At 41.6% G+C, this 15,840-nt stretch overlaps 4 protein-coding genes across 5 annotated transcripts; 1 reads left to right on the plus strand and 3 right to left on the minus strand.

Annotated features, from left to right (window-relative positions):
* Positions 1-372: 372 nt before the first annotated feature.
* On the minus strand, positions 373-1,466 carry LOC6556502 (glycine cleavage system H protein, mitochondrial). The gene is made up of 3 exons (XM_001984497.2): positions 1,104-1,466; positions 717-995; positions 373-653 (listed from the first exon to the last, which is right to left on the minus strand). The coding sequence occupies exons 1-3, from the start codon at positions 1,219-1,221 to the stop codon at positions 553-555; spliced, it is 498 nt and encodes a 165-aa protein (XP_001984533.1). The 5' UTR covers positions 1,222-1,466; the 3' UTR covers positions 373-552.
* A 345-nt stretch (positions 1,467-1,811) lies between these two features.
* On the minus strand, positions 1,812-5,386 carry LOC6556488. 2 transcript variants are annotated; one of them, XM_032742995.2, is made up of 6 exons: positions 5,133-5,386; positions 4,787-4,982; positions 4,217-4,505; positions 3,300-3,631; positions 2,444-2,523; positions 1,812-2,384 (listed from the first exon to the last, which is right to left on the minus strand). In XM_032742995.2, exons 2-6 carry the CDS (start codon positions 4,862-4,864, stop codon positions 2,063-2,065), a joined length of 1,101 nt encoding a protein of 366 aa, XP_032598886.1. In that variant the 5' UTR covers positions 4,865-4,982; positions 5,133-5,386; the 3' UTR covers positions 1,812-2,062. The 2 variants fall into 2 exon arrangements, with proteins under 2 accessions (XP_032598886.1, XP_001984532.1); XM_001984496.2 differs by having other exon boundaries at positions 4,787-5,345.
* A 712-nt stretch (positions 5,387-6,098) lies between these two features.
* On the plus strand, positions 6,099-10,356 carry LOC6556513 (RE1-silencing transcription factor). The gene is made up of 3 exons (XM_001984495.2): positions 6,099-7,008; positions 7,072-9,502; positions 9,571-10,356. Exons 1-2 carry the CDS (start codon positions 6,387-6,389, stop codon positions 9,441-9,443), a joined length of 2,994 nt encoding a protein of 997 aa, XP_001984531.1. The 5' UTR covers positions 6,099-6,386; the 3' UTR covers positions 9,444-9,502; positions 9,571-10,356.
* A 1,832-nt stretch (positions 10,357-12,188) lies between these two features.
* Positions 12,189-12,864, minus strand: LOC6556471 (pupal cuticle protein Edg-78E). The gene is made up of 2 exons (XM_001984494.3): positions 12,842-12,864; positions 12,189-12,785 (listed from the first exon to the last, which is right to left on the minus strand). Exon 2 carries the CDS (start codon positions 12,762-12,764, stop codon positions 12,432-12,434), a length of 333 nt encoding a protein of 110 aa, XP_001984530.1. The 5' UTR covers positions 12,765-12,785; positions 12,842-12,864; the 3' UTR covers positions 12,189-12,431.
* Positions 12,865-15,840: the final 2,976 nt, after the last annotated feature.

Raw genomic sequence — 15,840 nt, forward strand, 5'->3', positions numbered from 1 at the left:
CGTCAAGTTCAAATTGAGTGCGCCGGGCCTTATCAGCATCTATGTGCATGGGCTGAGAATGACTGACAGACAGATAGACTCAACTCATCAAATTCTTATCGCAGGTTTTGTTGTCTTTCCTGTCTATAATCAGGTGATAATCGTCACTGGCTCAGCAACAAATTTCTCATAACGAAAATTTCCGCCAAGACGGAGACACGCTGTATGAACATAGACAGAGTTGCTTTTTGAGCTTTGATAAGAGCGCACAACGCTCGCTTACGTTTTTATTAAGAGCATTTTCTCTTTGGTTTTGTCTTATCAATCGCAGTCACGGCCATTTCATGGGGGGCAAGGCGGGGGTCAATAGCAGCAGCAGCAGCGATTGTTGTATTAAGTGTAATATTTTTGGCATTTCAGTTTATTCTTAAAGCGTAACGAATCCAAATGCAACAACAACGTGGTGTGATATTGTGGGATGAGTCTTGGTTTGATGAATTGTTAAGGCAGATAGTGTGAGTACAGCAGGCAAGCTGCTTTTTTTTGTGTGTCAAAAACAAACAAAAACAACATCTAATGATCTTCGTTGCTGCTTAGAAACGTTTTATACTGTTCCTCAGTCATGAGTTTGTTGAATTCATCTGGATTCTGCAGATCGACCTTGAACAGCCAGCCTGGCAAAGTGAGAGGAATTGAATTAATATTTTTAATACATAATATGCTTTTAATATATTCACCCTTATCGTAGCAGCTACTGTTCACCAGCGCTGGCGTATCCTCGACCTGAGCATTCTTTTCTGTCACTTTGCCGCTGACCGGAGAGTAAACTTCGCTGGCTGCCTTAACGCTCTCGAGGGCGCCGCATTCGTCGTCCTGCTTGAGTTGGGTGCCTGCTTCGGGCAGCTGGGCGAAGACAACGTCGCCGAGTGCTTCCTGTGCATAGCTGGAGATGCCAACGATTGCTTGATTCGCCTCCAGCAGCTCGACCCACTCGTGTTTGTTTGTATAGCGACGCTCTGGAAACAACAACAACAACAATAAATTAATTGTGATTACCTGTTGCAGTTTTAGCTGCCGTGCTCCAGTGGCTCTGCAACTGTTCTTATTGCATAAATCCAATTTACCTTTCTCGAGCATGCAGCTCACGTGGAAAGTACGCCACTGGACCACTGTCAGCGGAGTGGCACGCAGCTGGCGTGCTGCCTGTGCACCAAAGCGAGCGAATTTTGTGATGAAAACCATTTTGCGTTTCGAATATTTATTTATTTCTCTTGTAGATATTTTCGTTTTGAAAAACTATTGACAAGCGTGTTTCGCTTCTGAGCACGTCTCAAAATGAAATGAACAGTTTTTAACGAGTGTTCTACGTTTTACGCTTGGTCTGTAATGTCAAAGTCGAAATCTGTCGTCAAATCCAGCCGGCTTATCAATATTATGAATATTTCTAATGAACTTTTTGTTGACCTGCGTTTCTTGGATATGCTCAAAGTGCGCAGCGCAAGCGCCAAATTGAGCACGTAACCGCAGATGGGCCCATCAAATAATCGAAATGTAGTATTTTTGGTATTTTTGCAACAATGCATTGCAGGTATCGATTTCAATTGATGTTTGGCGCGCAGTGAACAAGATTGAAATGTTACAGTAACCTCAGAACTATTATCTCATATTAAATGACGTCGCACATTATCTGAAACTAACAATAATGACAACAACGGCGAAAGCTTTGCTGGGGACATAATTAAATCAGCAGCGACATTTAGCATTAGTTGTCTGCTTCGTTATCAGCTGCTAAATATCAACAAAAACACGTAATTATATGGGCTGTGCTCAAATAATTATAAATATGTATGCGTACAATGTTTTCACAGTTGCACATTTATTGTAAATAGAACGTAATTAAATATATATAAAATAATACGCATAATACAATCTGATAAAAGCTTCAATTGGCAACAAAAATTGTTGCTTAATTTAGCGGTTTCTTTTCTCTGTTTTACTCTTGTTTGCTGGCTTAACTGTGGCGCGAAATATTTGAGAATTATATGGATTATTATGAAGAAATGCTTGTGGCGCCGTTTCTGATTTAGTACTGATGATGGCGTAAAATACCATTCGGATTGGGACTGGGCTGTGGCGAGTAGTCCGGCACCGGGAACCCGGCGGTGGCCACAACAATCGTCTCCTGCATAGGACCCTGCGATGACTGGCGAACGGGTCGATTGCCCTGATTGGGTTCCGGATACTGCTGGAAGGCGTCCAGGTTGCGGAAACGGCGCTCCAAAAGATTTGCATCTCGGGACATGTGCGCAGCTCGGACAATCGCCTCCTCGTTCACCTCGATGGTCTCCGTCGTGGAGCGCGTGTCCGGCATGAAGGCCCCATTGTTATACGACTTAACCTCGATTCTAAACAATAATCTTAATATTAGTAATGTGATCAGTGATATAATATTATCTGTACTCACTTCTCTGTTTCGTAGGCGCGTATTGGCTGACGGGTGGATAGAATATCATTCGAATCCTTACGTGGCATGTACAACGTATCCTGTGGAAGAGGCAATGTTTATAATATGCAATGTATTTGACAAATGCAGCTGGGCAGAGTAAATGTGTTTAACGGGGTGGCAATCTTGGACAAATTGTATTATTAGACAATAATATGAGGGTCATTTTGCTTATGAGCATGGCTAATATTAAAGAATTGAATGCAAAATATATTTCCATGATCTATATGGCTTTAAATCGCAAAGAATTATTATGACCGATTCTAAAAATTGTTATCATTAATATACGATGGCATGCGTATCAGCAGATTTTTGTGTACCCTTCCTCACACAAATATACAAATAAAAACCATTTTAATACTACTCTTATAAACTGGCAGCAAGTCAATAATTTTCTATGTTTGATTTGATGTATAACGCATTTATAGGGTAAATATTACATTTGCAAAACGAAAGGGAAATCGGCACGCCACCCAAAACATTCCAAAACATTCCCATTCATTATCAGCAAAGAGCATTAAGCCAATTTATCGACTGCTGGACGTTGGCAGCTTATCAGTTAACTATTCCGTAGTATGATTTTTTTTTGTGTACAACTGTGCACCGTGCTAACTTTAGATATGCCGTAGTTGAAGTTATTCTTGGCGGTAATTTCATTTCGCTTACATACCAGCCATGAGAATTTCCAATTTGTTGTCAGCATATTTATGGAGACAACTCATTGATCTTAGTTAGGAAAGGGGGGTGGCTTAGGTGGCTGACAGCATTTATAAGACACCCACAAAATGAGAGATGATGTCATCCCGTGTCTACTCACCGAACCATCCTTATCTAGGCCAATGCGTACAGCGCGCACTATTAAGCCGATGAGCAGAAGTAGGTTGATAAACAGCAAGATGAAACCCTTGAACGCGATGATCATCATGGCCATGGCAGCAACACCGCCAGCAACAAGTTGAGCTGCATTCGGATCCACCGCGCCGATATTTATATTATTGGCATTGTACTGGGATGCCTTGTCATGGAAGCGACCATAGTCGACCCCAAAGATGACACCTGCTGTCACATCCATGGCACAGATGGCGGCCACAAAGAATGCCCAACTGTAGATGACGCCAAGCGTTTGGCTTACATTATCCTTGCGCAGACCTGCAATGGCAAAGCAAAAACAATTCAGCGATATCGAAGTCATGCGGGAATCACATCTATCAAAGTGACAGAAAAAGCATTACTGATGGATGATGGAAAGTGCTCGCCATTGAGTGGAACTGTTGGGAACAGTAGGGAAGTACTTTGGGGGTGGCAGGGACAAGATATTGCGAAGAGACCTCATCGCATATCATTATACAATCAAAGCAAGCCAACAAACTAATCGTTTAGCTTTGTTCAAGTGCAGAGCAGAATTAGAATTTGTTTGTGTTGTCTTTTGAATTTATCTTTACATTTAGCAGACTGATAAAAATAAAAATGCTATTGACATTCCATAAGAAGTAGATAAAACAAATTTAACTTCTAATGCATTCGACCAAATGAATCATATAATCAAGAAATATGAAAAAAAAAACCCCGTTCCGCACAATTATTCAACTTGTATTTACAATAAATCCTCTGATTGATATCCTGAGATAAGTAAATTCCCCTCCCATCCTCAAAAAAATATAGTTAAAATGAATATATATATATATATATATATGATGATATGGTCAGTTAGTTTATATATATAGATATACTTACCAAGCAATAGCACAATGGAAACGATGAGCCAGCAAACGGAAACGCCCAGATAAACACAATCCCAAATTAGAAGCTGTGTGGGATCGAAGACGGTTTGAACCGAGTCGACCATGGTGCTGTTGTAGTTCTCGTAATCGTCCACTGCCATCTTGCAATTGCCATGGAAGTAGACATCGAAGAAGATGGTCTTCACATAAGTGCCATAAGTCATGTATTGGGCTATATATATATGGCATGTGTATGCAATAATCGCAGTTATTGTCAGACCTATCCAGATGATGGCTTGCACCTGCAAAACAAAAAGTGGGAGAGCGGGGTGTTCAGAGGTGGTAATCAGAGTTTACACACGTCAATGGGACATTCTACTATCTCCCGCTGTCTTTGAACTGCAGTCAACGGATGACTCAATTCAATTCAATTTTTTGAGCTAGATAACGACAGTGATTGGATTGGCAGCAGCTGATTAGTAGTTGGAGTATACCGCGCTGATAGCTCCTTCATTTCAGAAATGACCATAACCTACTAATCTCTGGCTGAGATCAGTTCAGAATCCACTCTAGTTTTACTCACCACACCAAGGCTACCGGCCCAGAGGGCCCATGTTTTTAGGGAGTCAAAGTCCTTGATGCCCCTTGATTGTGCATACATTTCTGGTGATTTATGATTTCGTTATCGAATGTGGACACACAAAAATTCCCACCACGCCCCCTTGATCGAGTGGTGGGCGGCAGTTAACGTATTGTTTGCGGCGACGTCCGTTGAACAACTAAAATGGAACCGGACACGGTGAATGTGAATGCAAATGCGAGAATTGTTGTTGTAGCCGTAACATGCGCCAATTAATTAAGCTTGTTTTTGCTTTTTTTTATATTTCCAATTTGCTATTGTAACAATAGTTTATTTTTCGATAACGCACACTTTGCTCAATAACAACAAAAATCGCAATCTTTCAATCGACAACAATAATTATGGCAATGTAAAAATACACTTCTTGGCCAGTTAACTTTTATTTCGAATTATTTTCACATATACTCTTTATGTATATTTATATATATATATATTTGTGTATATATATTTATGGGAACTTTCGACTTTTCGCTGATATGCGTTCGCTTTTCGTATCGTTTGCCAACTGAGAATGCGTGTTTTTGGCTGTGAGCTCCGTTACCAAATATGTATCAGCCAGCGTTGGTAAACACTATTATATTATCGGCGAGCGGACGTTGCTGATAAGCGTGCCTCAATATTGCCAAACGTTAACGTTATCGCCTCTCGCTTTCGTGGTGCAGTTGCCCCCCAAAAAAATAAGAATGCTGCATGGACGGGCTAAATAGAACAAAAACCACGCAACCACAAAGGAATCTTATCGTCACATTTATGATGCATAAAGTTGAATAAATTCCTATCGGCCATTTTGGGGTCGCAGATGAACTTTTATTTTTGAAATTTGCGCGCTAAATGCGCCACCTATTGACGGTTGGCCGAACTTGGGGGTGCAGCCAATTTGCCGTGAAAGTCGTACGACGAAAGTGACGCGTGTCTTGTGAATGAGTAAATTATTTATTTATTGTTATTCGTAAATTAAAGTGACATTTTATTAACGACTACCATATGTTTGCTACGATTCTTATGCGTTCTATAACTATTAAACTAACGATTGCAGCGTAACAACGATTTACAGCATGCATGACGGTCAACAGTTGCCTAAAATTCGTGCTTGAACGTGCATGCCCACTTGAACGGCCGCCATTTCCGCATCGTGTGAAAGTGATAGCAGACTATCGCATAGACAAATATCAAGCCGCATGCGTATGCTAGAGTGAGACGAGCATATGTCGCATTGCAGAATATAACCATTTAACCCTAAATAATACAGCACTCTCGATAGACTTTAGTACAGTCGAAGTGACGCCGCGGCATATTAACGTGAATTGAGCTTCAACAAATTGTTGTTGCTCGCCGAGTAATTGAAGAACAGAAAAGAAAAGAAAAAAATAAAATAGAGAACAACACTGCATGCAAAATTACTTCAATATTGATTTGCCTAATATTAATTGTGCTAGTGAATGCAAGTTGTTTAGTTTCGCAAAAAAATAAACCTATACTAGAATTAATAGCTATCGAGAACCGCACACACAACACACACACATTCACAGCTGCATAGACTAAAATGAACAATCAACTAAACCCAGCCACCTACCGCAAATTTAATAATTTGCTAAGCAGCGGCGCCGTCAGCGTCAGCGGTCCTGGCCAGCCTCGCATATTGAAAACGACGCGTTTGGCGACACCTGGCGGCGGCAGCTCCAATATCAGCGCCGCCTCCCAGCAGCAACAGCAGCAGCAGAACATCATGGATTCGGATGGGTCAACACGCTGCTACATCTGTGACGAGACACTGCTGGCGAATCAGACGCAGACATCGCTTACGGAGATGTGCACCACTCACACATCGACCAAGTTTCCGAACAAGCTCGCCCAGCTGGTGGGCGAGGGGTTCATGGTCATCGTTTGCACCGAGGATTTCGTTTGTTCGCGCTGCACCAATCTGGTCAACTACTACGATCGGCTCGAGAACGATGTGGAACGCGTCAAATCCAATTTGCTCAATTTGCTGAACAAAAAGTATGGCATCAACGAGGACAGCGGCGGCAGCAGCAGCAATGCCGAATCCGCCAGTCCCCCGCTCAAGATGCAAAAGATGACCAGCGGCGCCGGCAATCGATCACTGGACGAAGGTGCTAGCGGGGATTTGTTGCGCACACGCAAACTGGTGCAGCAGACAACGCCAGGTGAACTGAGGCTACTCAATGTAGAAATGAATGAATTTTAAATTTTTGATTATGTCTCTGCAGCCTCGCAGCAGATGAAACTGGGTGGTGGTCAGGGCGGCACCGTTGGCGGCACACAGACACAGGTGCAGCGCAAGGCGACGAAAATCTACAAGTGCACCTCGTGCGATTACAAGACCTCGGACATGCGTCTGTTCAACACGCACTACGAGACCTGCAAGCAGCAGACGTTCCAGTGCAAGACCTGCCGCAAGATCTTCCCCCACTTTGGTGCAATGAAGCAGCACATGGTGCGGGATCATAATACCGCGATGGACAACACTTGTGCCATGTGCCACATTAATTTCGTGAACGAGGCCAGTTTGCGCAAGCACATGGAAACGAATCATGCCACAAATGTGCTTGTGACCAGCACAACAACAATTCCCGCTGCCGCAGCACCGGTTACAGCTGCTGCTGCTGCTGCTGCCGCCGCCGCTGCGGCTGGCGTCACTGAATCGATTAGTGTGTCCGGCACGGCACTATATACGTGCAATCACTGTCAGTTCAAGTCGACGGACAAGAGCATCTTTGATGAGCACATGCGTAAGCATCTCACCGGCAAACCGAAACCCTTCAAGTGCCGCCTCTGCTCGCAGCGCTTCGAGACCCGGGAGGCGGCCACTGTGCACGCCAAGCAGCATCAGCATCAGGCCAACTATTTCAAGTGCGGGCAGTGCGCCATGAGTTTCCCCAAGCGTGAACTGCTTGTGAAGCATGCCGAACTCCATCAGACCGAAAAGATGTCGTCGGCTGGCGGTGGCAGCCAGAATTTGAACACACAGAAATTGCTCCAGGAGACGATTGATGAGGCGCTCAGCGATAGTGTGCCCGCTCAGGGTGCCACAGTTGTGGCTGCGGCTGCTGCCGCCGAGGCTGAGAATAATATACGCTTCTTCTCGTGCAGCATCTGCTCACTGACGTTCATCCAGGAGACGTACTACAATCACCACATGGATACGCATAGGCGTGACAAGAAGGGCGTTACCGCTGGCGGCGGCAGTGGAGGAGGCACCACAGTCCTCAATTCCGCTGCCACAGCGCTGCTCAGCGATGAACCCAGCGACTCGGCCGGCGGCGGTGTCAAGGAGGAGACCAACGAGCAGAATGCCGAGGCCGACATTGAGAGTCTGTTCGAAAAACTGCATTCGGAGAAGAGCGACGGCGAGAAGAACAAGAATGAAATGGTCATCACCTCGCAGGAGGGCAACGGCGGCATTACCTTCAACATAACCATACCACAAGTGGATGCCACTGGCGGCGAGCAATCCGATAAGAATTCGCCCAACTCACAGGCACCAGTCTCCGTCAGCATTGACATGCCGGTGCTCGATCAGGCCGAGGAGGAGGAGTCCCAATCGCAGGGCAGCAACAATGACAACAACAAGGCAACTGACAAATCAAATGCGGCACCTGTTTCCATGCCGAGCCTGGATGATGACAATGAGGCTGCTGCGGCAGCAAGTGCATCCGATACAACAGATGGCAACGCCGCCAGCAGCAAGGAGAAGGCCAATGCCAAGGCGGAGCAAGCAGCAGCTGCCAAGGAGGCCAAGGCCAAGGAGGACGAGGCCGAGGGTGAGGTTGAGAGGCATGAGGCCACAGACACGCCCACAGCCGAGCAGCAAGCGGCCGAATCGGAGGCAGCCGCCAATGAAGCTGCCGAGGCTGAAGCAGCAGCAGCTGCCGCCGGCGAGGCCGAGGCCGTCGAGGGGGCAGGCGGTGAACAACAGGTGGCCATGGAACTGGACGAGGCAATGCAGGCTCAAGTCGATGGCGGCCAGATCAAGTTCATCGTCAATGAGAACGGCCATTTGCTCCAGCTGGATAACCACATCTTGACCGATGCCGATGGCAATCAGATTATCGTGCAGGATCCGGAGCAAATACAGCAGCTGCTGCAGAGCGTCGGTGTGCTGCAATCGGGCGAGGGACTCGAGGGCGAAACACTGCAGATGATGACCGACGGCAGTGGCCAAATGGTGCTCGTCCATGGCGATAACAATGAGCAGCAGCTGATCGATGCTTCGCTGCTTAATTCCGAGGGTCAAATCATCATACAGCAGGGCCAGGATGGCGAGGAGGGCCCTCATGTCATCAGTGAGGATGGCACCCGTATACCCGTCTCCGTATCTTACACCGAAGATGGCCAGCCCATCGTGCAGGTGCAGCAGCAGGTGCTGGAGGCGGCCCAACAGCAGGGTGCCGAGGAGAAGGAGGCGGCTGCTGCCGCCGCCGAGGAGGCAGCCGAACAGCATGCGGCACAAACAACCGAATCGGTGACAGTTACCACGGCAGCCACCTCGGCGACCACCAACACGTCCGCCAGCAGTAGTACCGGCGGCACCGCCGGCTTCTTTGCCCTGGAGGAATTCGCCGAGACGAAAACGGACTAGGACTGGCTGTAGGCGCGGAGCCGTGCACACTACAAAATACCAGCATACGATAAGGAATGGTGAGTCTCCCATCAAATATATAATATATATTTAATATTTGCTTAATAATCGATTTTCTAATTTATAGGTTTTAATAGATGGATGTAGACCAAACAGTCGCTACTCAGGCCACTGATTCTGAACTCTCGGCGCAACATCAAGAAGACATTTAACACCCACAAAAACACACACACATCATACACAACATACGCATTTGATACACACACACACACACACACCTACACATACACATACACACACCACATTTATACACTTAGCTTATGTATTAACACTCCAGTTGACGAACATAACAGTTTTGTAATCGAGATCGATCCACTTTCACAATTGCTGCCAAAGATCAAATTTTGGCCATCATCTGAAATTGCAATTGTTTTTGGCAGTGTATTCATTGCCTTCACTTGGCAATGTTTTTAGGCTTAGTTTTAGCATAAATACAACATAAAACAAAACAAGAGTAAACTTAAAATGTAAAAAAAGGAAACCAATTCATATAAATATAAACACTAAATAAAATCGACAACAAATAAAACAAAAATCAAAATCAATCTTCTAGTGTAACATCCATCCTAAAGAGACCCGATTCGAAGCCAACCAGCGTCTGTAATTGAAATCAACCCCTATTTCTGTACTGAGCCCAATCTGTACTCAGTACTCAGTACTCGAAATGTTATACAAGATAATGAATAGCTGAACACTCATCCGCTTATCCGTATAGTACACACACATACACACACTCACACACACACACAGATGATTTGAATTATATTGTATGGCATATGTAACGATATGCAAATGTGTGTGAAAAACGATAACAAAAAGAAGAAAAGAAACAAAAAAAGTAAACTTAAACAAAGCTTGTTTTATATATTTGCGTTTGGTAAATGGTGATAAAATTCAATTTGCGTATACAGATGCAGATAAGGCAATAATATAAACAATACTATATATATATATATATATATGTATGTAAATATAAAATTAGATGGATCGAATTGAAGTGTAGTTTGTAAACACTTTAAAGAAATACTCGTACGTTGAACTCGATGAGAGAAATTCGATGTTATCATACAGCTGACGATTCTCGATTCTTTGTTGTTTGAATAATGATGATAGTAATTATTGAAAATAACTATATTGTTTCTTTGTTATGTTAATGTCTATGTTTACGCTGAAGTTTATGAATTTTTCTTTGTTTATAATTATTGGCCAGACTTAACTGGTAGTTAACATTTTAGCTTGGCATTATTATTGAACCTGAGTGGGCCAGCATCGCTTGAGCAACATTAATTGGCAGCTTTTGGCAATAAATCTTTTAATTGTTGTCTCTAAGTATAAATCTATTATAAATATTGCGATGGCAACTCGGCAACCAGTTCCTTTTTTATTTCTCACTTGACAAAGATAAATTGTAAATTTGGAGAGTTTCAGCTGTGTTGAAGATATTCATGATTGTTTGGCTTTAAGTAGGGCAAGATACTTGATTAACTAGGAAGCTTTGAATAATGCATCAACTTATTAACTCATACATTTGATTCTCCAGCTAATCTATGGTTAAATATAGCTAGTTCGTATCTGCAGCTACTAAAATTAATTATTGTGCAGAATCTTCGTTTGGGCATTTTGGATTTTGGATTTGGATAAGCGAAGGACGCAGCCACGAGCCAGTTGTGGGATTACTCCATAGGTTGCAGCGACAACAACGTTTGGCTGGCATCGGTGACATTAAAAGTAGCTGACTGGCAACTATTTGGCTGTGTGTGTTTCGAGTGGTTACATAATCCCTCGGTCCAAGACTCGGTCAACACTATGCATTGGCCTCAATAGCTGTCGATCCATATGCAAATGTGTGCCATCAATTTCGAATTCATTTCGAAAGGCGTTCTAGCTACAAGCAAGGTTTTTGTTCGATTGCCATTTCAGACGAACCGAAGGAAAATGTGATGATGATGTAAATATTATGGTTTTGATAAATCACAACTGGTTTTTTTTGTAGATGTAATTTTAATAACCACACATAAATAAATATTTAACAAGATGCCCGTTAGCTGTCATTATTAAAAGCTAGGTGTGACAAGAAATTAAAAGGTGCTTTAATTAAACCATTATGGCATTAGTTGAATTAATTTTATAAATTTTCAGCATTTGACTGCTTTTTTTTCTTGGGTTTAATTACTCATATTATTTTATGCACTAAGGCGGAAATGAAAAGCTAAAAGAGATTGCAAAAATAAATACAGTTGTCGAGAAATTAATTAATGATCAGATATTTATCGACTCAATTTGACAGTTTAGTGGGCTTTTTATATGTGTTGTGCTGTGTTGCATTAGTTCTTATCTTCAAAAACATTTTTCATATTTGACAGCTGGACAAGTTTTGCATTTTCTCTACAAACGACAAATTGAGATATTTTCTTGATTGTTAAGTATATACACTCTACAGTCTGCGAGTTTGCCTATTGGCTTTCAAGTTTCTTAGGTTTGTATTCAGGGTATTTCACCGTCGATCAAACTCAACTAGAATATGCCGCAGATAGTTATTGTTGCCAAGGCATTCATGCCATAATTCAAGCAGAATAAAAGCAGAATGTGGGCGAAACTTATGTATTTGATTGGGATTGCCCGGGATGAGTTGTTCCGTTAGATTCAATATAATTCGAATTAGCAATACAATAATTTTTGGTTTCAATTTTATTTATCATGTTGCTATATTTTGGTATGCTATCAAAGCGGGCAGCTTTTGCTTTGTTGTTCTTATTTTTAGATATGCTTAAGTTAACGTGATTTGCATTTAACAACGATAAACATTAATTCGCATTTAAATTGGACAATTTGCAATAACCATTCGAGTTTAATTGACATCTAATCACACATGCTGACACCTGCTTGCCAGCCGTTCAATTGACAATTTATCTATTTAAAACCGAGTAACTACCAAAGCCTTGACTTGGGCTCATCCACCGCGGGATGTGTTCGTATGTATTCCAGCTGATGTCTCAAATGCGGCTGCTCGTGATCCCCACCCGGTTGATAGCCACTGTCATCGGCCACATAGGTGAATGTAATGGGTAATCCTTCTTTTGAAACATACTGGACGACGCCCACGGCGCCGTGCTCGTTGCCAGCCCCCTTTGTGGTAATCCCATTGGAGGTCTGGAACTCAAAGCTATAGTGTCCATATGCATCGGGTGTCTGATTGTGGTAGTAGAGTGTGCGCTCCACTGGACGGGCAGCACATGTCGCTATCAGTAGTGTGGCCAACATGAGTTGGGGGAACAGTTGAAACTGGTCGGGATTTGTGAGTAACGTGAGCAATCAGTAAATGGAATCGACGAACAAACCTTGACAAACGGGCGCGAATTCATTGTTTACACTACACATACACTCTGTATATGTATATATATTTAATATATGTATGCAATTTTGTATATCATTCGAGTGTTTCGAGCGATGATTTGATTTGATCTGATTTCAACCGAAACGCGATCTGTTTGGCTTGACAGTTATTGTAGAACTGCCAAAAAAGCATTTGGCAAATGCTGCTGCAAAAAGCTGCTTTTATTTAATATTATTCTAATTTCAGTGTCGAATGTCTCTCTCATAGCACACCGCCACCTGCAGTCTCTTGCCAAACTTATTCTAGAAATTTAAACCTCTCCGTACTAACTTGTCTACTTATATGCATATTTAGACAAAACACCAAAAGCCAGAAGTGTTTCATAAATATTTTATAAATATCATGATATATAGTCGCATAAGTGAGCATAAACAAATGCAGTCAGCGCAGCAACCAGTTTGAAATAGGATCCGTTAAAATGTGACCAATATTTGGATAAAGTTCAATTTGGATACCCAAACAGAGAGAGCCGTTTATTAAATCATATGATGTTGTCAGTCTTTTGATAGGTGTGCTATCAACAACAACGAACAGTGGGTCAACATTCATGAAAAATGTGTGAAAGCAAAAGATAAACACATTGGGGCTTGTGGCAACTTCAATCATGCCGCAAATACATAAGTTATGCATTATAAACGACTTTGAGAGTATAATATTAATTCAAAATGCCACAGAGAGTTCAGGGCCAACAAACCCTGTAATTACTCACAGTGGTATGAAAATGTCATAATGTGATAATTTGCCAAACAAATAAAATATGTGAGCTGTCAGATTTGCGAGTATTATTCCGGAATCTTGCAATTTCAGAATCTGGCACGCCAAATGTTAAAGGTGTATTTTTATTACATTTATTATTAGCAAGTATTTTACATACTAATGAAGTCATTTCGCTAACTAAAATAATGATTTTGAATTATTGGCAAGCAGAATAAACGACCAGAACATGGTTAAAGTGTTCAAAATTAGAATTGAATTATTACTGGCATACTGGTTATTTTTATTCATAATAATACTGTTGCTAATCGTACAACTAAGTCCGTGAAAGTCGTCACACGCTTTGGACTCTCGACTGGCTGTCAGCTGTTGCATTCCACTGTACAGTTGGCTTCAAAAGTATGCCGACCCAGGCCTTGCACGTCTGGACCACACCCCTCGAACTGAACCAAATGCATAGCTGAAAAGATGTTTTCACGCTGACCGGTCGAAAATCAATCAGCCAATCAATCAATAATGTATGAGAGAGCTGTGTAACATTAGCATTGTCTTTGAATATGGTTTGTTCAGGTCTTCGCAATGTTCGTGAAAGATACTAAATAAGACACATCAAGGGCAAATCAACATTTTAAATTATAATTTTGTGTGCTTCTTTTTTTGGACGATAATTATTTGATCTAGGTTGTCATTCAAGCGCCATTCAATCTGGCAGAGTTCCATTGTGGATCTTATTAAATATGAATAGTCTTAATAACATCTTAGCCTTAGAATTATTTCAATGCTCTGATTGTGAAACACGAAACACGAAACACGAAAAACTAGAAATATAGTTAGTTAGTTGGTTTTTAGTTTTTGTTTGCTGCGTGTCTAAACATTTAGTAGAAGCGATGCGATGCGGTTCTGATTTCGAACTTATGCAAACAATACAAAATACAATACACAAATGTGCTCAAAATTGATGTGTTTGCTTTTGATTCCAGTTCTCAAACCAATTTGCATAACTGGCATATCACACCTCCCGTTTGATTGAATGCATACATATACATATCTAAATATATATATATATGTATGAGTGTTGTGGTATCTGTCTAAACGATAGAGTTACGCAACGGGCATTGAGAACACTAATCGAAGTGAAACTGAAACTGAATCTGAATCTGAATCAGATGGGCCATCTCGAGTCGCGAATTTAGAATCAGTCGTTCATTGGCTCTGAAGCGCTATGGAACTCAGCTGGTGGTGGGTTCTCATTTTATCAATACGGAAATTATTCGCCTTTGCTCAATTAAAATTCTAATCAAATATTTTTCATATTATATTCACATTTCGCGTCATAACTCTGTGTGTTTGGATTTTATCTGATTTGCTGATTTCATTGTCCATATTATAGTATATATATTCATAAAGCGGACTATGACTATGACTATGACGTCTCCAAGCATTTGAAATATAGTTTAAACCATTAAATAATGCTTCCGCATTTCAGAATCTACTTCAAAAACAAAAACGCATACAAGTTATGCAAGCAAATTAATAAATACTTGTTAATTGGATTAAATTCGAATATGGACTTATGAATGACTTTTCAAGGCTGTGAAATTTAAGGAAGAGCTCAGAAAAAAATGCACGATGTAATTTTTGTGACTTTTGATCAATTTGTTTTTTTTAAGGTATGAAGTACTTGAAAACACTGAATGGCCTTAATAACTCATTAACACTTGGTGGCAATTTGATTGAGTCATTAAGAGATCTAATCTAGGCTGATGCATTGCATGAATTAAATTTGTGGGTCGTAGAAGAAAATTACAAGACATAAAAACTGGTTGTAGAAGCAATAATAATATTTTATTAGTGAGTTGATTGGCCTATCAATGCCATTTAATAGAAGCCGCCCATTTACGATTCAAATTCCGTTGGATATACATAAATATACTAAAATTCTGGTCAATTGTTGTTGGATTCGGAACCAAGAGTTCTTGACATTTCGAAATGCAGTCAACGGTCATAAAGTTTTTGTTAAATAAATAACACTTTGCCTATTGACGGAAATGGATGAATGACCGTCGCGAGCCAAGCGATGCTTCGGTCTGTTATCAAGCATGAAGTTGAGCAAAATAAAAATAAAATAAAAAATTATCGCATTCGTGTTCACAAATTATAAACGAAGCTAATCTATTGACATTTGTTGATGCTTATTAGGTTTTCTTCGATTTTGCTTTGGGCACGCGG

Source organism: Drosophila grimshawi, unplaced genomic scaffold (genome assembly GCF_018153295.1).
Source record: "Drosophila grimshawi isolate 15287-2541.00 unplaced genomic scaffold, ASM1815329v1 contig_44, whole genome shotgun sequence".
NCBI classification, from domain to species: Eukaryota; Metazoa; Arthropoda; class Insecta; order Diptera; family Drosophilidae; genus Drosophila; species Drosophila grimshawi.